At 43.2% G+C, this 18,965-nt stretch overlaps 1 protein-coding gene across 3 annotated transcripts in view; it reads left to right on the top strand.

The window, feature by feature from the left end:
- The window catches only part of ALMS1 (ALMS1 centrosome and basal body associated protein), a 95,451-nt gene that overhangs the window by 54,053 nt on the left and 22,433 nt on the right, over positions 1-18,965 (top strand). For all 3 annotated transcript variants that reach the window (XM_067533585.1, XM_067533586.1, XM_067533584.1), the window contains exons 10-11: positions 6,888-7,058; positions 12,276-13,462. In XM_067533585.1, the coding sequence (XP_067389686.1) occupies positions 6,888-7,058; positions 12,276-13,462 (1,358 nt within the window). The remainder of the gene's footprint in view (positions 1-6,887; positions 7,059-12,275; positions 13,463-18,965) is intronic.

Here is an 18,965-nt window from a genome sequence, read left to right as displayed (position 1 = left end):
CATCTGCTGCCTCAGTGAGGGCCACATACAGCAAAAGTGCACTGTCTGCCATCATCTGCAGCCGAGAGCCCTCAAGGACAGAGAGTTCCTCCAGAAGATTATGTTCATGGAGGCAGCTCTCCGACCTCAATCTCCTGGTAGACCTGAGCCTTCCCCACAACCTTCCACTTCTAAGGAAAGTGGATTGAAGAAGCAGCCTGGGGGCTTCTCTCATAAGTCCTCCAAGAAGAGCACAGGAAGTCTCCTAAGTGAGCCTAGGGATTGCCACAAGCAATCTTCATCTCACTTGGTATCCTTGGCACTGCCATCACCAATACCACAGTTCGGCAGCCATGCATGGCAACCATCAGCTACTGGTACCACTGACAATCCCACAGACCCTATGGGCATGGGCACCAACCCTCTGGAACCATGAGAGAGGAACAAGCATAAAAAGACACTCCCAGTACGTGAGTCTACCTTGGTACCTCCAGTGGTGGCTTGCCCGGCATCAGAGGGGTTTATACAGACAAGGTTTCTGTTTCCTCTGCCACTGCCACCGAGACGTTCAATATTGGCCAGGGGTGTGCACAGGAATTTTAATTTGACCCCTTTTGGATGGCCACATTCTGTGCCCTGCCAGGAGCTTGCTCTCCTCATCTGCCCCACCCTGGCCTCAGTCCCAGCAGGAGCTCGCTCACTCTCTGCCGCCCCAGGGTTGTGGGAGTTCTGTGCTCCCCAACGATTATTGGAGGGCTCCATGCTGCTGCTTGCTTCTGTTGTGCCTGACTAGTACCAGCCGAATTCCATCACATCAGAGACCTCGGCATACAGGATGCACCTGAATCTCCTGCATCTTGGTACCGACATTTCAGCACCGAGACTTTACTGGGCATGTGGGGATATATCTTCAGCCATGCCATGCCCCACAATCTCTGGCAGATGAATTCCGCTTGGAGTTGGCGAAAAATGTGGTGGGCACTCTCCACATACCATTTGAGGAGGTCAAGGACACCAGGAAAAACAGTTTGCTTCGCAAACATCATCGTACATCTAAACACCACCTTTGACATCGAAACACTGTGAGATCACTTCCCACAACTCACGTAACAGGCTGTGCTTGTATATCTATTTGGCCACCAATTGGCAGCATTTCACAGTGCCTGGAAACACATAACGTCAGACTGATGGGTTTTATTTAGAGATCGTCCGATCTGGGTACTCCATCTACTTCACCTCCATACCCCGTCCACAACACCCATCCCTGTCCCCCTTCAGGGACCCTTCTCAGAAGAGTTTATTACAACAGGAGCTAGATCACCTCCCCCAGTTAGGAGCCATAGAACCAGTACCTCAATATCTATGAGACAATGGGTTGTACTCTTGTTACTTCCTAATACCCAAAAGAAAGGGAGGTTGGAGACCCATACTGGACCTCAGAGCGCTCAAAAAGATTGTCAAGTCTCAGAAGTTCAAGATGGTCACCTTATTAATGATCATTCCAGTACTGGAACAGGGAGATTGGTATTCGGCCCTTGACCTTCAGAATTGATTAGGGAGGAATATAAAAATACTGCTTGAGCATGCAGGAGTGAAATCAGGAAGGCCAAAGCACAATTGGAGTTGCAGCTAGCAAGGCACGTGATGGGTAACAAGAAGCGTTTCTACAGGTATGTTAGTAACAAGAAGGAGGTTGGGAAGAGTGAAGACCCCTTACTGAATGAGGGAGGCAACCTGGTGACAGATGATGTGGAAAAAGCTGAAGTACTCATTGCTTTATTTGTCTCTGTCTTTACAGACAAGGTCAGCTCCCAGAGTACTGCACTGGGCAGTACAGAATGGGGAGAAGGTGAGCAACCCTAATTAGTGAAAGAACAGATTCAGGATTATTTAGAAAAGTTGTACCATGCACACGTTCATAGGGCCGTATGCAATGCATCCGAGGATGCTGAGCAAGTTGTCTGAAATGATTGCAGAGCCATTGGCCATTATCTTTGAAAACTCATGGCGATTGGAGGAGGTTCTGGAGGATTGGAAAATGGCAAATATAGTGCCCATCTTCAAAAAAGGGAAGGAGGAGGATCTGGGGAACTACAGACTGGTCAGCCTCACCTCTGTCCCCAGAAAAATCATGGAGTAGGTCCTCAAGGAATCCATTTTGAGGCACTTGGAAGAGAGGAAGATGATCAGGAACAGTCAGCATGGATTCAGCAATGGCAAGTCCTGCATGATCAACCTGATTGCCTTCTATGATGAGATGACTGACTCTGTGGATGGGGGAAAGTGGTGGATGTGATATATCTTGACTTTATCAAAGCTTTTGATATGGTGTCCCACAGTATTCTTGCCAACAAGTTAAAGATGTATGGGTTGGATGACTGGACTATAAGATGGATAGAAAGCTGGCTAGTTCATCAGGCTCAATGGGTAGTGATCAACAGCTCAATGTCTAGTTGGCAGCCAGTTACAAGCGGCGTGCTCCAGGGATCGGTGCCGGGGCTGGTTTGGTTCAATTTCATTAATGATCTGGAGGATCGAGTGGATTACACCCTCAGCAAGTTTGCAGATGACACTAAGCTGGGGGGAGTGGTAGATACCCTGGAGGGTAGGGATAGGATACAGAGTGACCTAGACAAACTGAAGGATTGGGCCCAAAGAAATCTGATGAGGTTCAACAAGGACAAGTGCAGAGTCTGGCACTTAAGACGGAAGAATCCCATGTACTGCTACAGACTGGGGACCGACTGGCTCGGCAGCAGTTCTTCAGAAAAGGACCTGGGGGTTACAGTGGACAAGAAGCTGGATATGAGTCAACAGTGAGCCCTTATTGCTAAGAAGACAAATAGCATATTGGGCTGCATTAGTAGGAGCATTGCCAGTAGATCGAGGGAAGTAATATTCCCCTCTGTTTGGCACTGGTGAGGCCACATTTGGAATATTGTGTCCAGTTTTGGGCCCCCCACTACAGGAAGGATGTGGACAAATTGGAGAGAGTCCAGCGGAGGGCAGCGGAAATGAATAGGGGGCTGGAGCACATTCCTTATGAGGAGAGGCTGAGGGAACTAGGCTTGTTTAGTCTACAGAAGAGAAGAATGAGGGGGGATTTGATAGCAGCCTTTAACTACCTGAAAGGAGGTTCCAGGGAGGATGGAGCTAGGCTGTTCTCAGTGGTGGCAGATGACAGAACAAGGAGCAACGGTCTCAAGTTGCAGTGGGGAAGGTCTAGGTTGGACATTAGGAAAAAGTTTTTCATTAGGAGGGTGGTGAAGCACTGGAATGGGTTACCTAGGGAGGTGGTGGTATTTAAGGCCCGGCTTGATAAAGCCTTGGCTGGGATGTTTTAGTTGGGGTTGGTCCTGCTTTAAGCAAGGGGTTGGACTAGATGACCTGCTGAGGTCCCTTCCAACCCTAGTATTCTATAGTTCTATGACTCCTACTTTCAGATCTCAATCCTACTGGCTCACACGCAATTTCTCAGGATCACTCTGGGGTACGACCATTATTAATACAGAATCCTCCTTTTTGGGCTATCACTGGCCCCAAGAGTATTTTCCAAAGTTCTCTCAGTGGTAGCCGCTCACTTATGTTTGCAAGGGATAATGATTTACTCAGACCTGGACCACTGTCTCCAGATCTCTCCAGAAGTCCCACAAAACCGTCAACAGTATGATACACTTGTTCACAGAACTGAGTTCAAAGATCAACCCCCAGAAGTCAACCTTCCCTCTTGTGCAATGTTTGGAATTCATAAGGGCCAACCTAGACTTATTACTGACCAAAGCCGTCCTACCTCAGCACAGGTTCCTATCCCTGGTTTCACTCGTAGAACCTGTTCACTTCCCAGGCAAGGTTGCGCTCAGGCTGCATCCAAAGTTCATCTCTAAGGTAATCTCCCCATTTCACACAGATTAGTTGATTCACCTTCCAATCTTTTACCCCAAGCCTCACCACGGCAATAGGGAGACTATACTGCATAGCCTACGTGTTAGGAGAGCTCTGGCCTTCTACCTTGATAGGACAAAGACCTTCAGGAAATCCCCAGGACTTTTCATCTGTGTGGCGGAAAGATCCAAGAGCTCAGCAATATCAGCCCAAAGACTCTCTAAGTGGGTCTCGAATTGCATCAGATGGTGCTACCAAATTTGTAATGTGATCCTCCTGCCCAGACTTGATCCAAACACATTTCACAAGACCGATTTCCTCATCTGTCACCTTCTTCCAGGATGTCCCTGTCTCAGAGATCTGCAGAGTGGCTATTTGGACGTCAGTCCACCCTTTCGCAGAACAGTATGCCAGTACTCCGGACTCTGCCTCTGATTCCATCTTTGGCTCCACAGTACTGTCATCTGTAACTGACCCGACTCCGAAGTCCCAGCCATCCAAAAGGGGTACTGTTCAGGAGTCCCCTACAGTGGGGCACCCATAGGAACACTACTCGAAGAAATAGTAGTAGTTATTCACCTTGTGCAATAACAATGGTTCTTCGAGATGTGTGTCTCTCCGGATGCTCCACAACCCATCCTCCTCCCCTCTACTTCAGCGTTCTTGTTTATGACTGTGGTAGAGAAGGAACTGAGGACAGTTAGCCCACGCTCGCTGACTAGTCTTGTGGTGCAGCATGAGGAGACACCGCTCATGTGCAGGCCCAATGTACACTGTTACTGAAGTTCTCCAATCAGCAGTGCAGGGACGCAGACACACCTACAGTGAGGCACCCATAGGAAAACACATCTGGAAGAACCAACGTTGCTGCACAAGGTGAGTAACTTCTTGCTATGTACATGCTGCTTATAACAGACATTATAGGCCTGATTTTAAGGTTTGCTTCAATCTGGTCTCCCTTTTGGCACACCCAGTTATTTGCAGACACAGTTAATGTTATCAAGGTTCTGTCTTAACTCCCTGATACACAGATACACTGGATAATAATTGCAGCTACAACTGTGCACAGTTATTTGTATCTGAAAAATTACAGGAGCAAGAGCAAAGATCAGCCTTCCAAATCTGTCTCCACATGTTTCCTAATCTTCACCCATTCTGTCTGCTGTAATATAAGGGAGAAGAGAGAAGTAGATGTGATGTGTACGCTTTGCAGGAACAATGATGCTAACAGTGCAAATGCAGTGTAGACATGAGGCAGCTTAGGAATCTAGAAAACGTAAAACAGTTCTTAAAATAATGTGATTTTAAATTCTCTGTTGCAGTTAGGTCTCATAGTTTGTGAGAAATATCTGCAGGAAATTGAGTTGAATAAGGCCACTGAATGTAACTGGATAGTGTTGCCAAACAATATAAATCAGTTAACTATCTTTTTAGGGTTTCAAACTGATATGACACAGAAATGTGCTGTGGAGCACTGCTGGAAATATGTATTATTGTTGCTTTGAGCTATTGTTTAGAATCTGTGCAGACCTAGTTACATAGCTAAACTACTCCTGGGGGAATTCTGCACCAAAAAATTCAAAATTCTGCAAAATTCTGCATATTTTATTCGTCAAAATAACACAGTATTAATCATGCCAGTTTCAATTATTTTGGTAATTTATTTCAAAATATCTGTCCGCAAATATGTCTTTAACAATACAGATGACAAAAAAAGATTCAGGAAATGTTTTTTGTCATATAGGTTCATTACTATGTGTATTAATACAGAACTTTGAGTGATATTTCATTTAAACTACAATACAGAAACACATTTCCCACACCCCTCAGAAGCAGTGCAAAGGCTTGGGAGTGAAGGGTAAGAGAGGAGTTGAAGGAGAGGGAGGTAATTGCTGGGATGGAACCTGAGAGTGAACCTGGAGGTTTGTTGTGTGTGGCTGGGAGAAGTATGGAACAGATTTTGGGGGAATTGTTATGGAGCCTCCCCCCATGCAGACCCTGGCTGACCCCTAGTCTCTCTCATTCAGTCATACCCATCTGCCCCGTCACCCTGTGCTCCCTAATCAGCCACCCCCATCTCCATGTGTCCCTGCACCCCAACTCAGCTACCCTCACTCCCTCCCACATGTGGCCCTGCACCCCCACTCCCATTCAGCCACTGCCCCAGTCTGTCTTCCCTCCCCCCCACTAGCCCTTCTGACTCCAGTCTGTGACCCCTCCACGCCCCCAGCAGTCCCATGTGCCCCATGCTATCCGTCCCCTCATGTCCCGTGCCTCTTGACCTGGCCCCACGGGCAGGGCACTGTTAGGAAAGCAGCTTCTTTGCTTCCCTATCCGCAGCTGGAGCTCCCCTCCAGCCTGAGAAGGGCTGCTCTGTTCTGGCGCCACAGTAGCCCCTGGTGGGTGAAAGGTATAACTGCAGCACATATTCAGCAGAATGTATTTTCTGCAGAGAAATAAAACATTCTGCACAGCACATGAATTCTGCATATGCAGAGTGGTTCAGAATTCTCCCACATAACTGCTATTTCATACGTCAGCCAACTTGCTTCATCACTTCCCGTTTAAATACCAGAAAATGACTGTTTGCATCAGTCTATGAAATACCTAAAATTGAATATGAGGATCAGCAGGAGGGAGTCTGGCTGACTTGTCTGACCTTAATCGCTTTGTGCCTCCTATCTGTAGTAAAAGGGATATAATACTGGCCTACCTCACATGGAAGCATCTTTTGATCATGGGATCAGAGGCACTATAGAAAAACTACATAATGATAAGCTGCTGGTATTATTTCACTAGAACCAAGTTGTTCGTTAGTTGAGAGCACTACTAATAATTCCTTACTCAGGAAATAAATTAAACTCCCTATGTTAGTTGTCTTTAAGTAATTTGCTTCGACATGAAAGCTGTAGCTTGTGGCTTGTTTTGGCCTCTCCTTAAAACTGTACTTTCTTCATACTGCTTCTCTTTAATGCCTTATTTGTTATCATAAACTACTATGACCATGTTGCTTGTTTTCTCTGTAGGATCAAATGATGCTATTCCTCCAAAATTTCCAGCAAAGGTATTTGGCTCCAGGGATGAGAATCCTCTAGACATTGTAGCTATTAAACATAAAGAGGGTATCTACAGTAAGAGGGCTGAGCCTAAGGTAGCCTGGGCAAAAGAAAAAATGACACCACAGGAAGCTACTACAGGTAATTAGATGGCCCATGTGCATTTTTCTTTGCTGTGTCTCTTACACGTGTAGCCTTTTATTTTATTTAAAGTGAATTTAGTGATCTATTACACCACAATGAGATCAGTTCTGGTTGCTACAGTTTCAACAGAGTGAAAGTCACCTTTGCTACTTGTTTCGGATTTAGAGCCTCTAGGACAATGGTCCCCAAACTTTTTATGTGGTGCCCCTCTCCTACTTCTGTCCACACCCCCTTGGGAGCTGGGAGCGGGGCTACAGCTGGGAGTGAGGCAAAAGTTGGGGCCGAGGCTGGGGCCGGAGCTATGGCCAGGCCGGGAGCCAGGGGATGAGGCTGGACTGCGGTCAGGTGCAGAGCTGGGCAGGGAGCTGGGGCTCGGGCTGCAGCTGGGGATGGGTCTGGGGGCTGCAGCTGGGCCAGAAGCGGAACTGTGGCTGGAACTGCAGTCAGGCTGTAGCCAGGCCGGGAACCTGGGGGCAGGTCTGAGGCTGGAAGCGGAATGGGGATCGAGGCTGGAGGCAGGCCGTGAGTGGAGCCGCAGCTCAGGGCGGGGCTGGAGCCGGAGCAGAGTGGGGCTGGGTGGTGCTCCATCCCCGCAGTCCCGCCTTCCCCCCAAACGTTCCACCCCCTTCCCCCGAACGTTCCGCCACACCTCACAGTTGGGGACCTCTGCTCTAGGAACACATGAAGACCAAGGATAGTGACCACACATACATTCGCAAGTACAAGGTCTAGTCTGTTTTACAAATTTTATTAAAGCAATAAGTAAAGTTACAATTACCCATGCATATAGAAATCCTATAAGGATCTATGTAATAATTATAACTGTAGTCATACCCATATCCTCAACAATAGTCTTAGGATCTGATGGAAGCCTTTCCAATTGATCATCAGCAGAGGGATGGTTCCTGCTAGAGTTTTCCTATAGGTAACTCATTTTACCCAGTCTGGGTGCTCTCTCTTATCATATGATTCTGATTACACCTAACACTGTGCGCATGTGCATGAAGAAGATGTTAGCCCTCGTTTTCCTTATTCAAGAATATCGGGTGCCCTGTTTTCCATAAGTTGTTTTATTCTCATTAGCATCTACGCTCAAGGTGTACTCTGTGGTCTAGACATAGGTTGGAAGAGATGTTACAACAGGGTACCTTGTGATCTTGAACAGTACATTGCAGTCAATTTTTGTAACACCACCTGTTGGCACATCTTTCTCTTGATCCTGTGGCATAGGGTCAGTCTTTGGTCACTTACTTATGTCAAGCACTTCTTAAGCCTATGGCCTAGTATGGCTAAGCTAAAATCTTACAGGCCCCAGCCTGTGGGCCTTGCGTTTCAGCCCTGTTTTACTTGGATACAGTAGATCCTCAGAGTTACCAATTGACTGGTCAACCACATACCTTATTTGGAACTGGAATTATGCAAACAGGCATCAGCAGAGCCCCCCCCCCCCCCCCAAAAAAAAAAAAATACAGTACACTGCTGTGTTAAATGTAAACTATTAAAAAAATAAAGGAAGTTTAAAAAGAAGATTTAACAAGGTAAGGAAATTGTTTCTGTGCTTGTTTCATTTAAATTAAGATGGTAAAAGCAGCATTTTTCTTCTGTGTAGTAATGTTTCAAAGCTGTATTAAGTCAATGTTCAGTTGTAAACTTTGAAAGAACCACCATAACGTTCTGTTCAGAGTTACAAACATTTCAGAGTGATGAACATCATCCACTCCTGAGGTGTTCATAACTCTGAGGTTCTACTGTACCTCATGCATACTTATCACTTCTAAATACTTACCTGTCTTATACTTCTATAATCCTGCAGCTTAAATCTATTAATTATTTGTAACATAGCATATAAGTTAATCATAACATCACACAATACAACAAATGAATAAAATGAACTAATTGACTACACAGGAGAATGTGTGGTTAGATCACAGGACTAGGAGTTGTACTCTCACTGATTCTCATGATCATATTACTTGACTCTCTTTCTCCCTCAGCTCCCCCAGTAGCACAATAGATATAGTTAACAACACACAAGGGGTGCTAAAACTCAGTTAAGGTTTTGTAAAGTGCTTTGGGGTCATCCAATGAAAGGCACACTTAGTGCAAGTATTATTCTCAGTCAAGTGTGGAAAATGATCCTGAGATCATTTAATAGCAATTTCTTGGTAACTAAAATGTGACAGGATGGCTCCATAGACTTATTAGACTTCTTGTCCATGTTCAAGGATACCTGACATAGCATTGCCAGGTTCTGATTCATTTCTGTAATTATTGAATGTTAATATCAGTTGTACTATTGTGTCTTTTCTGTTTCTCCCCAACTTGTGCTGTCAGATATTAAAATAAGAAACTGATTCATAGAGGCAGAAGCTCAAGTTTACCACTGCCGCACCCTGCTAGAGGGGATGCTGTACCATTAGAAACCATTACTCTGTGATTAAATTGTGTATTTTTTTAATAGTGAGATAATGTATGAAGTGTTAATTATCCCATGGTAATAGCTAAAATTAGTCTTTATCTACATTCCTCATATAGGGCCAGATCTTGCTCCCATTTGAGTTGTTGGGAGTTTACCCACAGTATGAGTAGGGTCAGGGCTTTCATTGACGTCAATAGAAATTGCTCCCTCTTGTTCCTAGACAAAATTTGTCTTACGCTTTTTACTGTAAGTGGAAAATTGCTGAGTGACTGCCATCTCTACTGCATGCAGATATTCATTCCACTACAGTTATGCTTAGTGCTCTGTACGGCATTTTGAAATACACTTTGTATCAAACAAGGACTCAAAAGTTGCAATGAGGGTAAGTAATTCTGGCCAATAATAAGGGATGAGACCAGAAACACATGAGCACAAAGTGGATTCTGAATTACGTGCCTGATTTCTCTGGAGCCTATTTATTTCTCTTAACATCACAGAAAATTGTTAAATGAAGATCTTTAATGCGATGGCTGTTTATGGAGTGCTTCAGTGTAGTTTATGGAGTACTTCAGTGTAATTATTCCTGAGTGAGCAGATACTCTACTCTCACCTGACTGGGGTGAGGTCATTCCAGGAGACCAGGCTGGTCCTGCCGTGGACATTCCTCTTGGTGACTTTCACTTGGGAAGAGTCTTCCTTGAAGCTTTTCTGCTCTTTTAGTGGAGATTATGTTTTGGTTTTAAATTCTCTTAAATTATCTTTTGATAATGTCCACGTGTACAAAGTACTTAAATATCCTGTCATGTTCACCTTGTTTGCCTGGTAAGCACACCTGGGAGCTACAGCTTCCATTCATTGAATTTGTGTAGTGTTTCCCTTCACTCCTACAACATAATATCATCCTCTCCTTAGAAAAAATACCTGGCCTCCTAGTCTGTTTTCTCTGTGGTAGTCTTTGTGTTAAAAAAAAAAAAAAAAAAAAGGCTACAGGAGTAAAAAGGATGAGTTAGAGGAATGTCCCTTTCTCTCTTGGGGAAGAACAATACTAGACAAAAAGACCAATCTTTGAGGAAAGCTGGAAGTATACCACCCCTTCCCAGCCCTATGGTTCTACTTTCAGCAAAACATGTTAATCTCCCATTTAGCCACTTGCTCACCCACCTTACAATTATTGTTTTACTGAAATCCAGATAGATTAGATCTACTGCATTTCCCTTGTCTAAAAAAATCAGTTATCTTATCAAAGAAAGATATCAAGTCAGTGGCACGATCTGTCTTTGATACACACCCATGTTGCATGTTATCCCATTTTCCTTTTACCTCCATGTCTCTAATTATTCTTTCTTTCAAAATTTGTTCTAAAGCTTTGCATACCATTGAGGTCAGACTAATGGATCTGTAGTTGTTGGATCACTTTTTCCCCTCCTTTTCTAAATATAGGTACTAAGTTTGCTATTCTCCAATTATATGGTATCATCTCCCAATTCAAGATGTTTATGAAAAATCCTTGCTTATCAGACTAACAATTTCAACTGTTGTTTCCCCCTCCCCCATCTTCCCAAGTACATTAAGTACATTAAGCTCTTTGAGTTTTGTTTCCACCTGGGATGTAGTAGTTTCTGTGTCAGTACACACATTCCTATTAACCATCCTGTCTTTGCTCACATGTTATACATCATCTTATTACAAACAGGCAAAATAAAAATTTAGTTTTGGGGCCATACCTAGATTATCCTTAATATTTACTACATCTTCACTACACATCACTTCTTTTTTTTCTTACTCCTTTTGATTTTTATGGCTAAAGAACCTTTTATTATTTGTTTTAATTTCCTTTGTAAAGTCTAACAGGTTGACTTCTAGCAATTTTTATTTTAACCCTATGTTTTCTAACCTCCAAGATGCAGTTTTCTTTGCTGATCCATCCCCTCTTTCATTCCTTGTAGGCTCTCTGCATACTCATAAATATCCTTTTAGAGATGATTATTCATCCAGTGAAGTCTGGAGACTTTCCCTACAATCATTTTCTCTTTTTGCTCGGATGTGTGTTCTACTAGAGCACAGTGCATGCATACAAAATACATTCATATTATAAATGAGATTATAATTAATACTTTGTGTAGTTCTTTGAAAACTCAAGTCATTCTATATGTATTGTCTTTTGGTGGGATTTCCTTGAAGCTGTTCTACTTTGGGTTGAGTAATCCCACCAGATTTTACAAGTTAAAGAGGGTCACACTTGTCAATACTTTTATGGCATACCTCCAAGATATACACAGAGTGATATAGGAAGTAGCATCACTTATACTATTCTATCAGTTGCATTCTTTCAAGTAAGTAGCGAATAACACCCACCATGGCACTGTGTATACTAGGGGTTTTGTCTTTTGGAAGAGAGGCAAAACTGAGTTTCTGGTTTCTTGTCATTGAAGATCTTATGGCACCTTTTGTAACAGTAAATATGTTAACCACAGCACCCTGTCCATATACCAGTTTGGGTAGTTACATACTGCATGTCTAAATTCCTCCTTCAGTTTTAATTGGGATAATATTCCCTTTCACCTCCTAGCCTAAATGTCTGTATAAAACTGCTGTGCACTGTTAATAACTTTCAGATTCCATCCCAGAGGTGGTTGCATTTCAGTAGTGTGTAAAGTGACTATACCTGTAGTTGGTAAACTGATTTCGGAGTCCTTTGTAATGAGAGTTGCCCAATTTATAGGAGACTGTTTCCAAAGAAGCTGGTAACCATCTTTGGGGAAAAAAATAAAACATCAGTTTTCTTTCTGTTCCAGAGTCCATGAATCGTTTTGAATCTGTAAAAACAACTCATTCAGTTTTCAAGTCAGCTCAGTTTTACCTTCACCATCCAGTGCCCCTGCAACATGAGAGTTGCCTCTTCTCTAACGGTGAGCCTTCAGAGGAGTACACGGATATCGGACACACTGGACCTTCTTCAAGAGATTTCTTCCAAAGTTGTAGAGCTGCAAAGAAAGATAAACATTCATATTCTGTTTACCCTCAAGAGGGTGAGGAGGATGAATTCTCCCCACTAACTGCAGAAGTGGATTATAGCAAGGTTGAGGACTTGAGATTCAATGCATCTTTGAGGAATGAAGCTTCAAGGAAAGAGCTTGTACAAGAGGACCAAAAGAAGGACAGAGATTATCTGCTATCAAGCAGTCAAAGGACTGACTTAAACAGGAGACAGAAGATTGATCTGCCACTGAAACAGAGTACCTATTCCACTGGCAGTTTGGATGAGCTTTGGACTAAGTTTTTAGAGCGTCAAAAGAAGCCCCAGCTCCATAATCTTAAGAGCTGCAATGAGCTGTCCCTAGTGGAACGCCTTGATCGATTGGCCAGAGTCCTTCAGAATCCCATTAGGCATTCACTAATACCTACAGAGAATAAGAAGAGCAATATTGGAGAGATAACTAAGGGAGGAATGCAGAAGAAAAGACTTCAGGACAAGAAGGTAAATGAAAGTAACCTAGACTTTTATAGGAACGTATTGAATGTTGAAGAAAGCTCAGATACCTGTTATGATGGAAAAAGACGAGCTAAGTCTAGACAACAAAGGGCAGGAGAGAGAACTATCAATCACATGAAGAGATTCCTGAAACAGAAATATTTAAATCCCCTGAGTGACACATCTTCAGAGACCATGCCTACTAAAGATCACGTTGTGGTGACAGATGCTACCACCTCTGAATCAGACATGGTGACCCAAACAGAGATGGAAACAACTTCTCAGACTGAGGTGAGCAGTTCTGTTTCCACCATTGACACTGCCAGGCTGATCAGGGCTTTTGGGCATGAAAGAGTGCGCTTGTCTCCAAGACTGTCCCAACTGTATTGCACCATCAGTCAGCAGAAAAATCGCTCTGAAAAGTTGGACAAGGGAAAAAGTCAAGTAGTGGGTTTGAAATATCCTACCATGACTTCTGCTGAGCGACATAGAAAAAGAAGAGATACTCAGGTACGTGATCACTTAAACTAAGAGGCAATCTATCTGTTTTTTCTAATGGCTTTGTTGATGCTGTATGATAAACAGAGTGGAGAACTTAGCCATCATTCCTTATTTGGAGAACGGTTGACACTGGCCTAGAGAGAGGGTTGCTATAGGATAGGCTTCCCTCACCAGTGAGAAAAGTAGCCCACAAAACAAACCAAGTTCTTCTTCCTTTTCTCAGGGCAGCAAAAATCAAGTTCTGTCTTCTCTCTTCCCTTGTCAAAGTGTGTCCTTACCTCTAGGGCATACCTTTCTTCCTGGACACAGCATTGGAGGGGACTTGGCCTCTTGCACCCCATGTGGTAGCCACTTTCTCTGACACAGTGACCACTCCCATTCGGGGTCTTCTATAGCTCAGCCCTTCAGCTAAGCAACGTAACAATTCAGTCCCGTTTTGTGGTTAGGCTTCACAAACAAAAAGGTCTTTTCCCTCTCCTGGGCTCGACTTCAGTTCTTTTCCCTAGTCAGCTTACTGACCTCCCTCCAGACTTTTCTCTGCTGGGAGCCCAAATACCACTTAAGCTGGCCCTCTGCCCCCCACGAGCTTCTCCCTCATTCCTTGATCCTCACAGACCCTAGCTGAGAGCTTCTCTACATGCTAGGGCCCCACCACAGGAATTAAGCCTACTCCTGTAGCTCTGCTTCCTGGCCCTAGCCACTCCCAAACTAATGGACCTTCCTCCAGGACCTTCTCAGGAAGAGGGAACTCTCCCTCGCTTGTCTCTCCTGGGTCTCTTACTCTCTACTGAGCTGCCTCAGCTCCTTATACAGCCTACCTTCACCTCCTCTAGCCAGGAGGCAATTAGCTAATCACGTCTTAGGTATGGAGCCTAACTAATTAAATCACTTTTGTCTTACAGGTGATGGGAATTAAGCCCCATCACACCCCTTCATTCACTTCCTTCTTCTGCCTCTTATTTATGCCTTTCAGAGACCCTGTAGAGTAACAAACTCCAAATATATCTGCTGTCCGATCACTGAAATATTCCCTGCCTTGTTCCATATTTCTGCAGATCCAACTGGGAAAATAGGGCTGTGGACTAGCTGGTGCCCCTTGCTATGCTGCCTGGGCAACTTCTGGGAGCCATCAATCCTACTTGCAAAATTGAAATTAATATTAATGATTGTGTTAATAACATGGATGTATTTCGATTAGAACTTCTGAGCTTTTTACTTTTCTGATTTATTGTTTGTAACTGTAGAACTGTGGATGTAGATGGCACTTTAGACTGTAAGATTCTGAGGGCAAAGACCTGTCAATCTGTCTAAAGGCCTGATTCAAAATTCATTGAAATCAATGGGACTCTTTCTATTGATTTCAATGGATTTTAGACCTGGCCCATAGTTAGTCATCCTTCATTTCTCTTCCTATCAAAAAATGCAGCATGAGCTTGGGTTTCATGAACATTACAGTGTAGACTGTGGTATGTTCTAGTGTTTGTCTGGTTTGTCTTTCTGGTTCCTGTATTTTTTTTAATGTTAGTAGATTCTATTTAATTTGAGGGAACAAAATGATGGTGTATCAATGCTAATCAACATTTCTATTTTATTAAGATATACTGTCATCTTTTGATGAAAGCAGTTAATAAATCAAAGTCTTTAATGTGTGTCAAGCTGGTTATTGGGTATATGCCTGGGAGGAAATGAGGCTTTCAAGGCTCCAGCTTGTTAAAATATATATATATATATATATATATATATTATCCCAAATGATCCTGACGTTGCAGTTATAGTCAGAAAAGTGACTCTCTAAAAGCGATATTCGGATTCTGTATTTGCTGACGCTCTAAATTTTAGCTCAAATGTGCTTGGTTTACAGGTCAAGACATGATTCTCTCTTTCACCACTTTCAACTAGCAGCCCAGCAAACTCCACCCAGGCTTTCTATTCTTTCTGTTTCTTAAACATCATCAATAAGGTAGCTTTAGTGGAATGAACATGGGACTAGGAGCTAGGAACTCTTGAGTTCTAATTCTAACTCTGATACTGTAGTTTTGGAAAAGTAACTTGATCTCTTTGCTGAAGTGTTCCCATGTATAAAATAGGGATAAGAATAGTCATCTACCTGAAATGAGGGCAAAAGAAAGTTGGTTCATCTATGAACAGTACTTAAAAAACATTAGATCTTTTATAATATTTGGCATTTATACTCTCAAAACCTGAGGCACTCTTTCTATGAGTCTTTAGGTAGATTAGAAATCCAGCTTGCATTTCTATAGCTATACTGGCTGTGTAATGCCAACAGTAGTTAACTTTTGTTTGTTGTAATTAAGGTATGCAGCATTCAAAGGCACACAGGCAGAAGATGATAACCATCATTTTCCTTCAAGTGATTGTCCATATGTGCATTCAACTAATGGTGTGCATGCAACCTGTGTGCCTGAGTTAGGAGTCTTTTGGCCAGCAGTGTCCACAGGGCTGTGCATGAACCATGAATGTCTTTCTACCCTGATTTGAGGGCATAGAAGAGTTGAGCACACCAACTGCCACTCAGTTCCTCTCACTGTCTCTTGGCTTCAAGATGGAATTGCTTGCTGCCAATGGTTAATGAACTGCTAGCACCTTTTTCAAATGTGTGATAGCGTAGTTAGTGATAGTGATTACCTTGTTTGCATTTTGTTTGTTTTATTAGTTCTGTTTTACCTGAACTAAAGTTTTTCTGCTATGAGACTGGCCTCAACCAAATCTCTTGGATTCCACCATTCATGTGATTGTACTGTACCCTTTAATGGTAGGCACTTAAAATGTTTGTTTTGGGGGAAATTGCACAATCCTGGAAATTGCCATTTGCAAGTGCTTCACTAGCAGAATTTGCAAAGAATAGGGAATCATAGCTTCAGATCTACATTATGAGCAAGCCCATGAGGTTGTTATTGGGCATTGGGTTACATGATCTACCTGTGCATGATCTTTCATCACCAAAGAGTGCAAATGTCGGATCTTTGGCCCAATGGGCTTCATTGGTTTCGGTTCCAAGATCAACCAAATTTGACAAAAAATCATTGTCAGAAAAGATACATGGGTGCAAATTCTAGAGGCAGACCTCCACCTAAGATCTCCTAGAAGAAGAAAAAAGCGTCTCCTCCATATCACTCTGCCTCTGAGATGTCACAACCCTGTGTGGTTCCCACCGAAGTTCAGCCTCCTCATGGTGCCAGTTCATAAGCACCGAAAAGGTACTTTGAAGAGGTTTCATAAACAGCACTGCCGAAAGCTCCTGCATAGAGGAGCGTGGTTCTTTCAACTTCCCATTCTTCAGCATTGGCATCACCTTAGGCTGATCCGTCACCACGTACTCTGGTGCTACAGACTATAGCACTGCAGCTTCCAGCACTGGCAATGTTGGTACTGAATGTGCAGGCATCATTGACGGGGGATCTCTCAGGACCTTCCCTATTGTCAGACCCTCAGCACCATGCGGTGCCACCGATGTTGACAGCTCTGACAGCTCTTGCTGTGCTGCAGGAACTGGATGGCTTGTCTACATGGAGACTTAATGTACGGCAAGTCAGGGTGTGACACTACAGCACACTAGCTTTCCACTCACTAACTGGCCATGTGGACCATGCTACTGTGCACTAAAAGTTTCTTAATGCCCTTTGACAAGCAGTGCTTCAGAGCCCAGTACGGAACTTTTTAGTGCTTGGTAGCAGGGTCCATATGGCCATTTAGTGTGTGGCAAGCTAATGTGTCACACCCAAGCTTGCTGCACACTATGTCTCCATGTAGACAAGTGCAGAGTTGCTGTGCTCTCCACCTCTATGTCTTTGCTGGCACTGAGTATTTCCATGGCTTTACCAACAAGGTCTACATCTGCTGCATCAGACATTCTGAAAATGTCTGTTGCTGGCCAAGGAACTTGTCTCTGCTTCCAGATCTGCTATCACAGAATGAAGGAAATAACCTGCATCCAAATCTGAAGTCCTGTTAGAATAAATTTGTAGGCCCAATTATCAAATTGTAAGCTCAAATGTGAAAAGTGAGTGAAAGTTCATAAAATGTCACAATAAGCTGTAACAATAAATGCTGATAGGAAAAGTGTAAAAGGGAGACAGACTGAACGAGTCAAAACAAAATGGTTGACTGATATAATTCAAGGACTGTGTTAAGATCATGCCTGGTAAACAAGAGGAATGTGGGACTGGAAATCAGTGGACCAAAATTTATCTTTTGAAAATTAGACCTAATTGGTGACCAAAAGAAGGAGTGGATGGCCTGTTTCACCCATCAGTCCCTTGTGGGGGCTCTTCAAAGAAAAGGCTTTGGCTAGAAGCTGGATAGAAGTGAACACAACAATTGCAGACTGAAAGAAGGGGAAGGAGCGAGCTTCATCATTATGGCTGCCACCTCCACAGTCTCTTGGGATCCTGGGATCCATCGTGACACCATTTGGCCTTCATCATCGTGATTCAGCAAGATGTCCTGACCAGACTGTGACAGAGAGATGGTTACAGATGACACTGCAACCTCCACTGGCTCTGGCTGAATCCTGAGCTCCATCTGGCAGATGAGACTCCCCCCTCACCATGTGTCCTTTTTCTTCCCCACCTTATTCTCTTTCCTATCCCTTTCTTTTTTCCTTCTATCTGGATTAGCTGGCCAAGACTGTATATTTTGCAACACTTGTGACCTGAGAGACAGCTAAAACAATGCCTTAAACAGCTCAATGCTGGTAAAGTTGCCAGGTCTCTGGGTGGTGGGGTGAGGTCACAAGTGAAAATAAACACTAGAGACAAAGCTGCGTTTTCTGTCTTTGCTGGTTTTTTCTCCTCCCTCTTGTGTGCGTTTGTCTTGCTTTGTCTTTTAGGAAACAGGATCAAACTTCAACAACAGTAATAATAACAGATCCAACCCATCTCAATTAACTTATTTTCTTTTCCCCCAAACAGACAGTTATTACCATCTTTGATACCATCTAAAAGAGTGTCCAAAAAGGCTCCCCCTCCTTCTAATAACTCTTTAAAGGGAAAGGGAACAAGGGATGGTGTTAGAATGAAAATGTTTGCTTAATACTTCACATTTCAAATGCTTTAAGGCTCCCCCCCTTTTTATTTTGTATCTTTAATAAAAAGTTAAAAAGAATTTTTAATTGTGTTTTTGCCATGGTTCAAAGCAGTCTGAGGTCTTTGCATACTAAACCTCAAATCTTGTTTAACACTGCTTAGTGTTGTAAAGTAACAAGGTCATGTTAACACCGGGAGTAACAGGGTCATGTTTGACTATTTTAGTCCATTTATTCCCTCAAAATTAACACAGTAGGCCCTTCATCTTATGGCTTGGCTCCAAATGAATGTCAAAGGTACTGAAGTCATGCTCTTTACCTGTCTGAAATATCTTATTGAATCTTTTCAACTATTCACTGAGACAGACCTACCTGGCAAAATGGACAAGGTTTTCTTGTTGGTGTCTCCAGAAATCCCTGTATTTACACAAAACCCCATTTATGATATTTTTTTTATTTATTAATAAA

This window comes from Emydura macquarii, unplaced genomic scaffold, assembly GCF_026122565.2.
Source record: "Emydura macquarii macquarii isolate MOO-44397 ecotype Brisbane River unplaced genomic scaffold, CSIRO-AGI_Emac_v2 contig_3345, whole genome shotgun sequence".
Taxonomy (NCBI): Eukaryota; Metazoa; Chordata; order Testudines; family Chelidae; genus Emydura; species Emydura macquarii.
The sequence above is the reverse complement of the archived record's forward strand: the minus strand, read 5'-3'. Positions and strand labels throughout refer to the sequence as shown.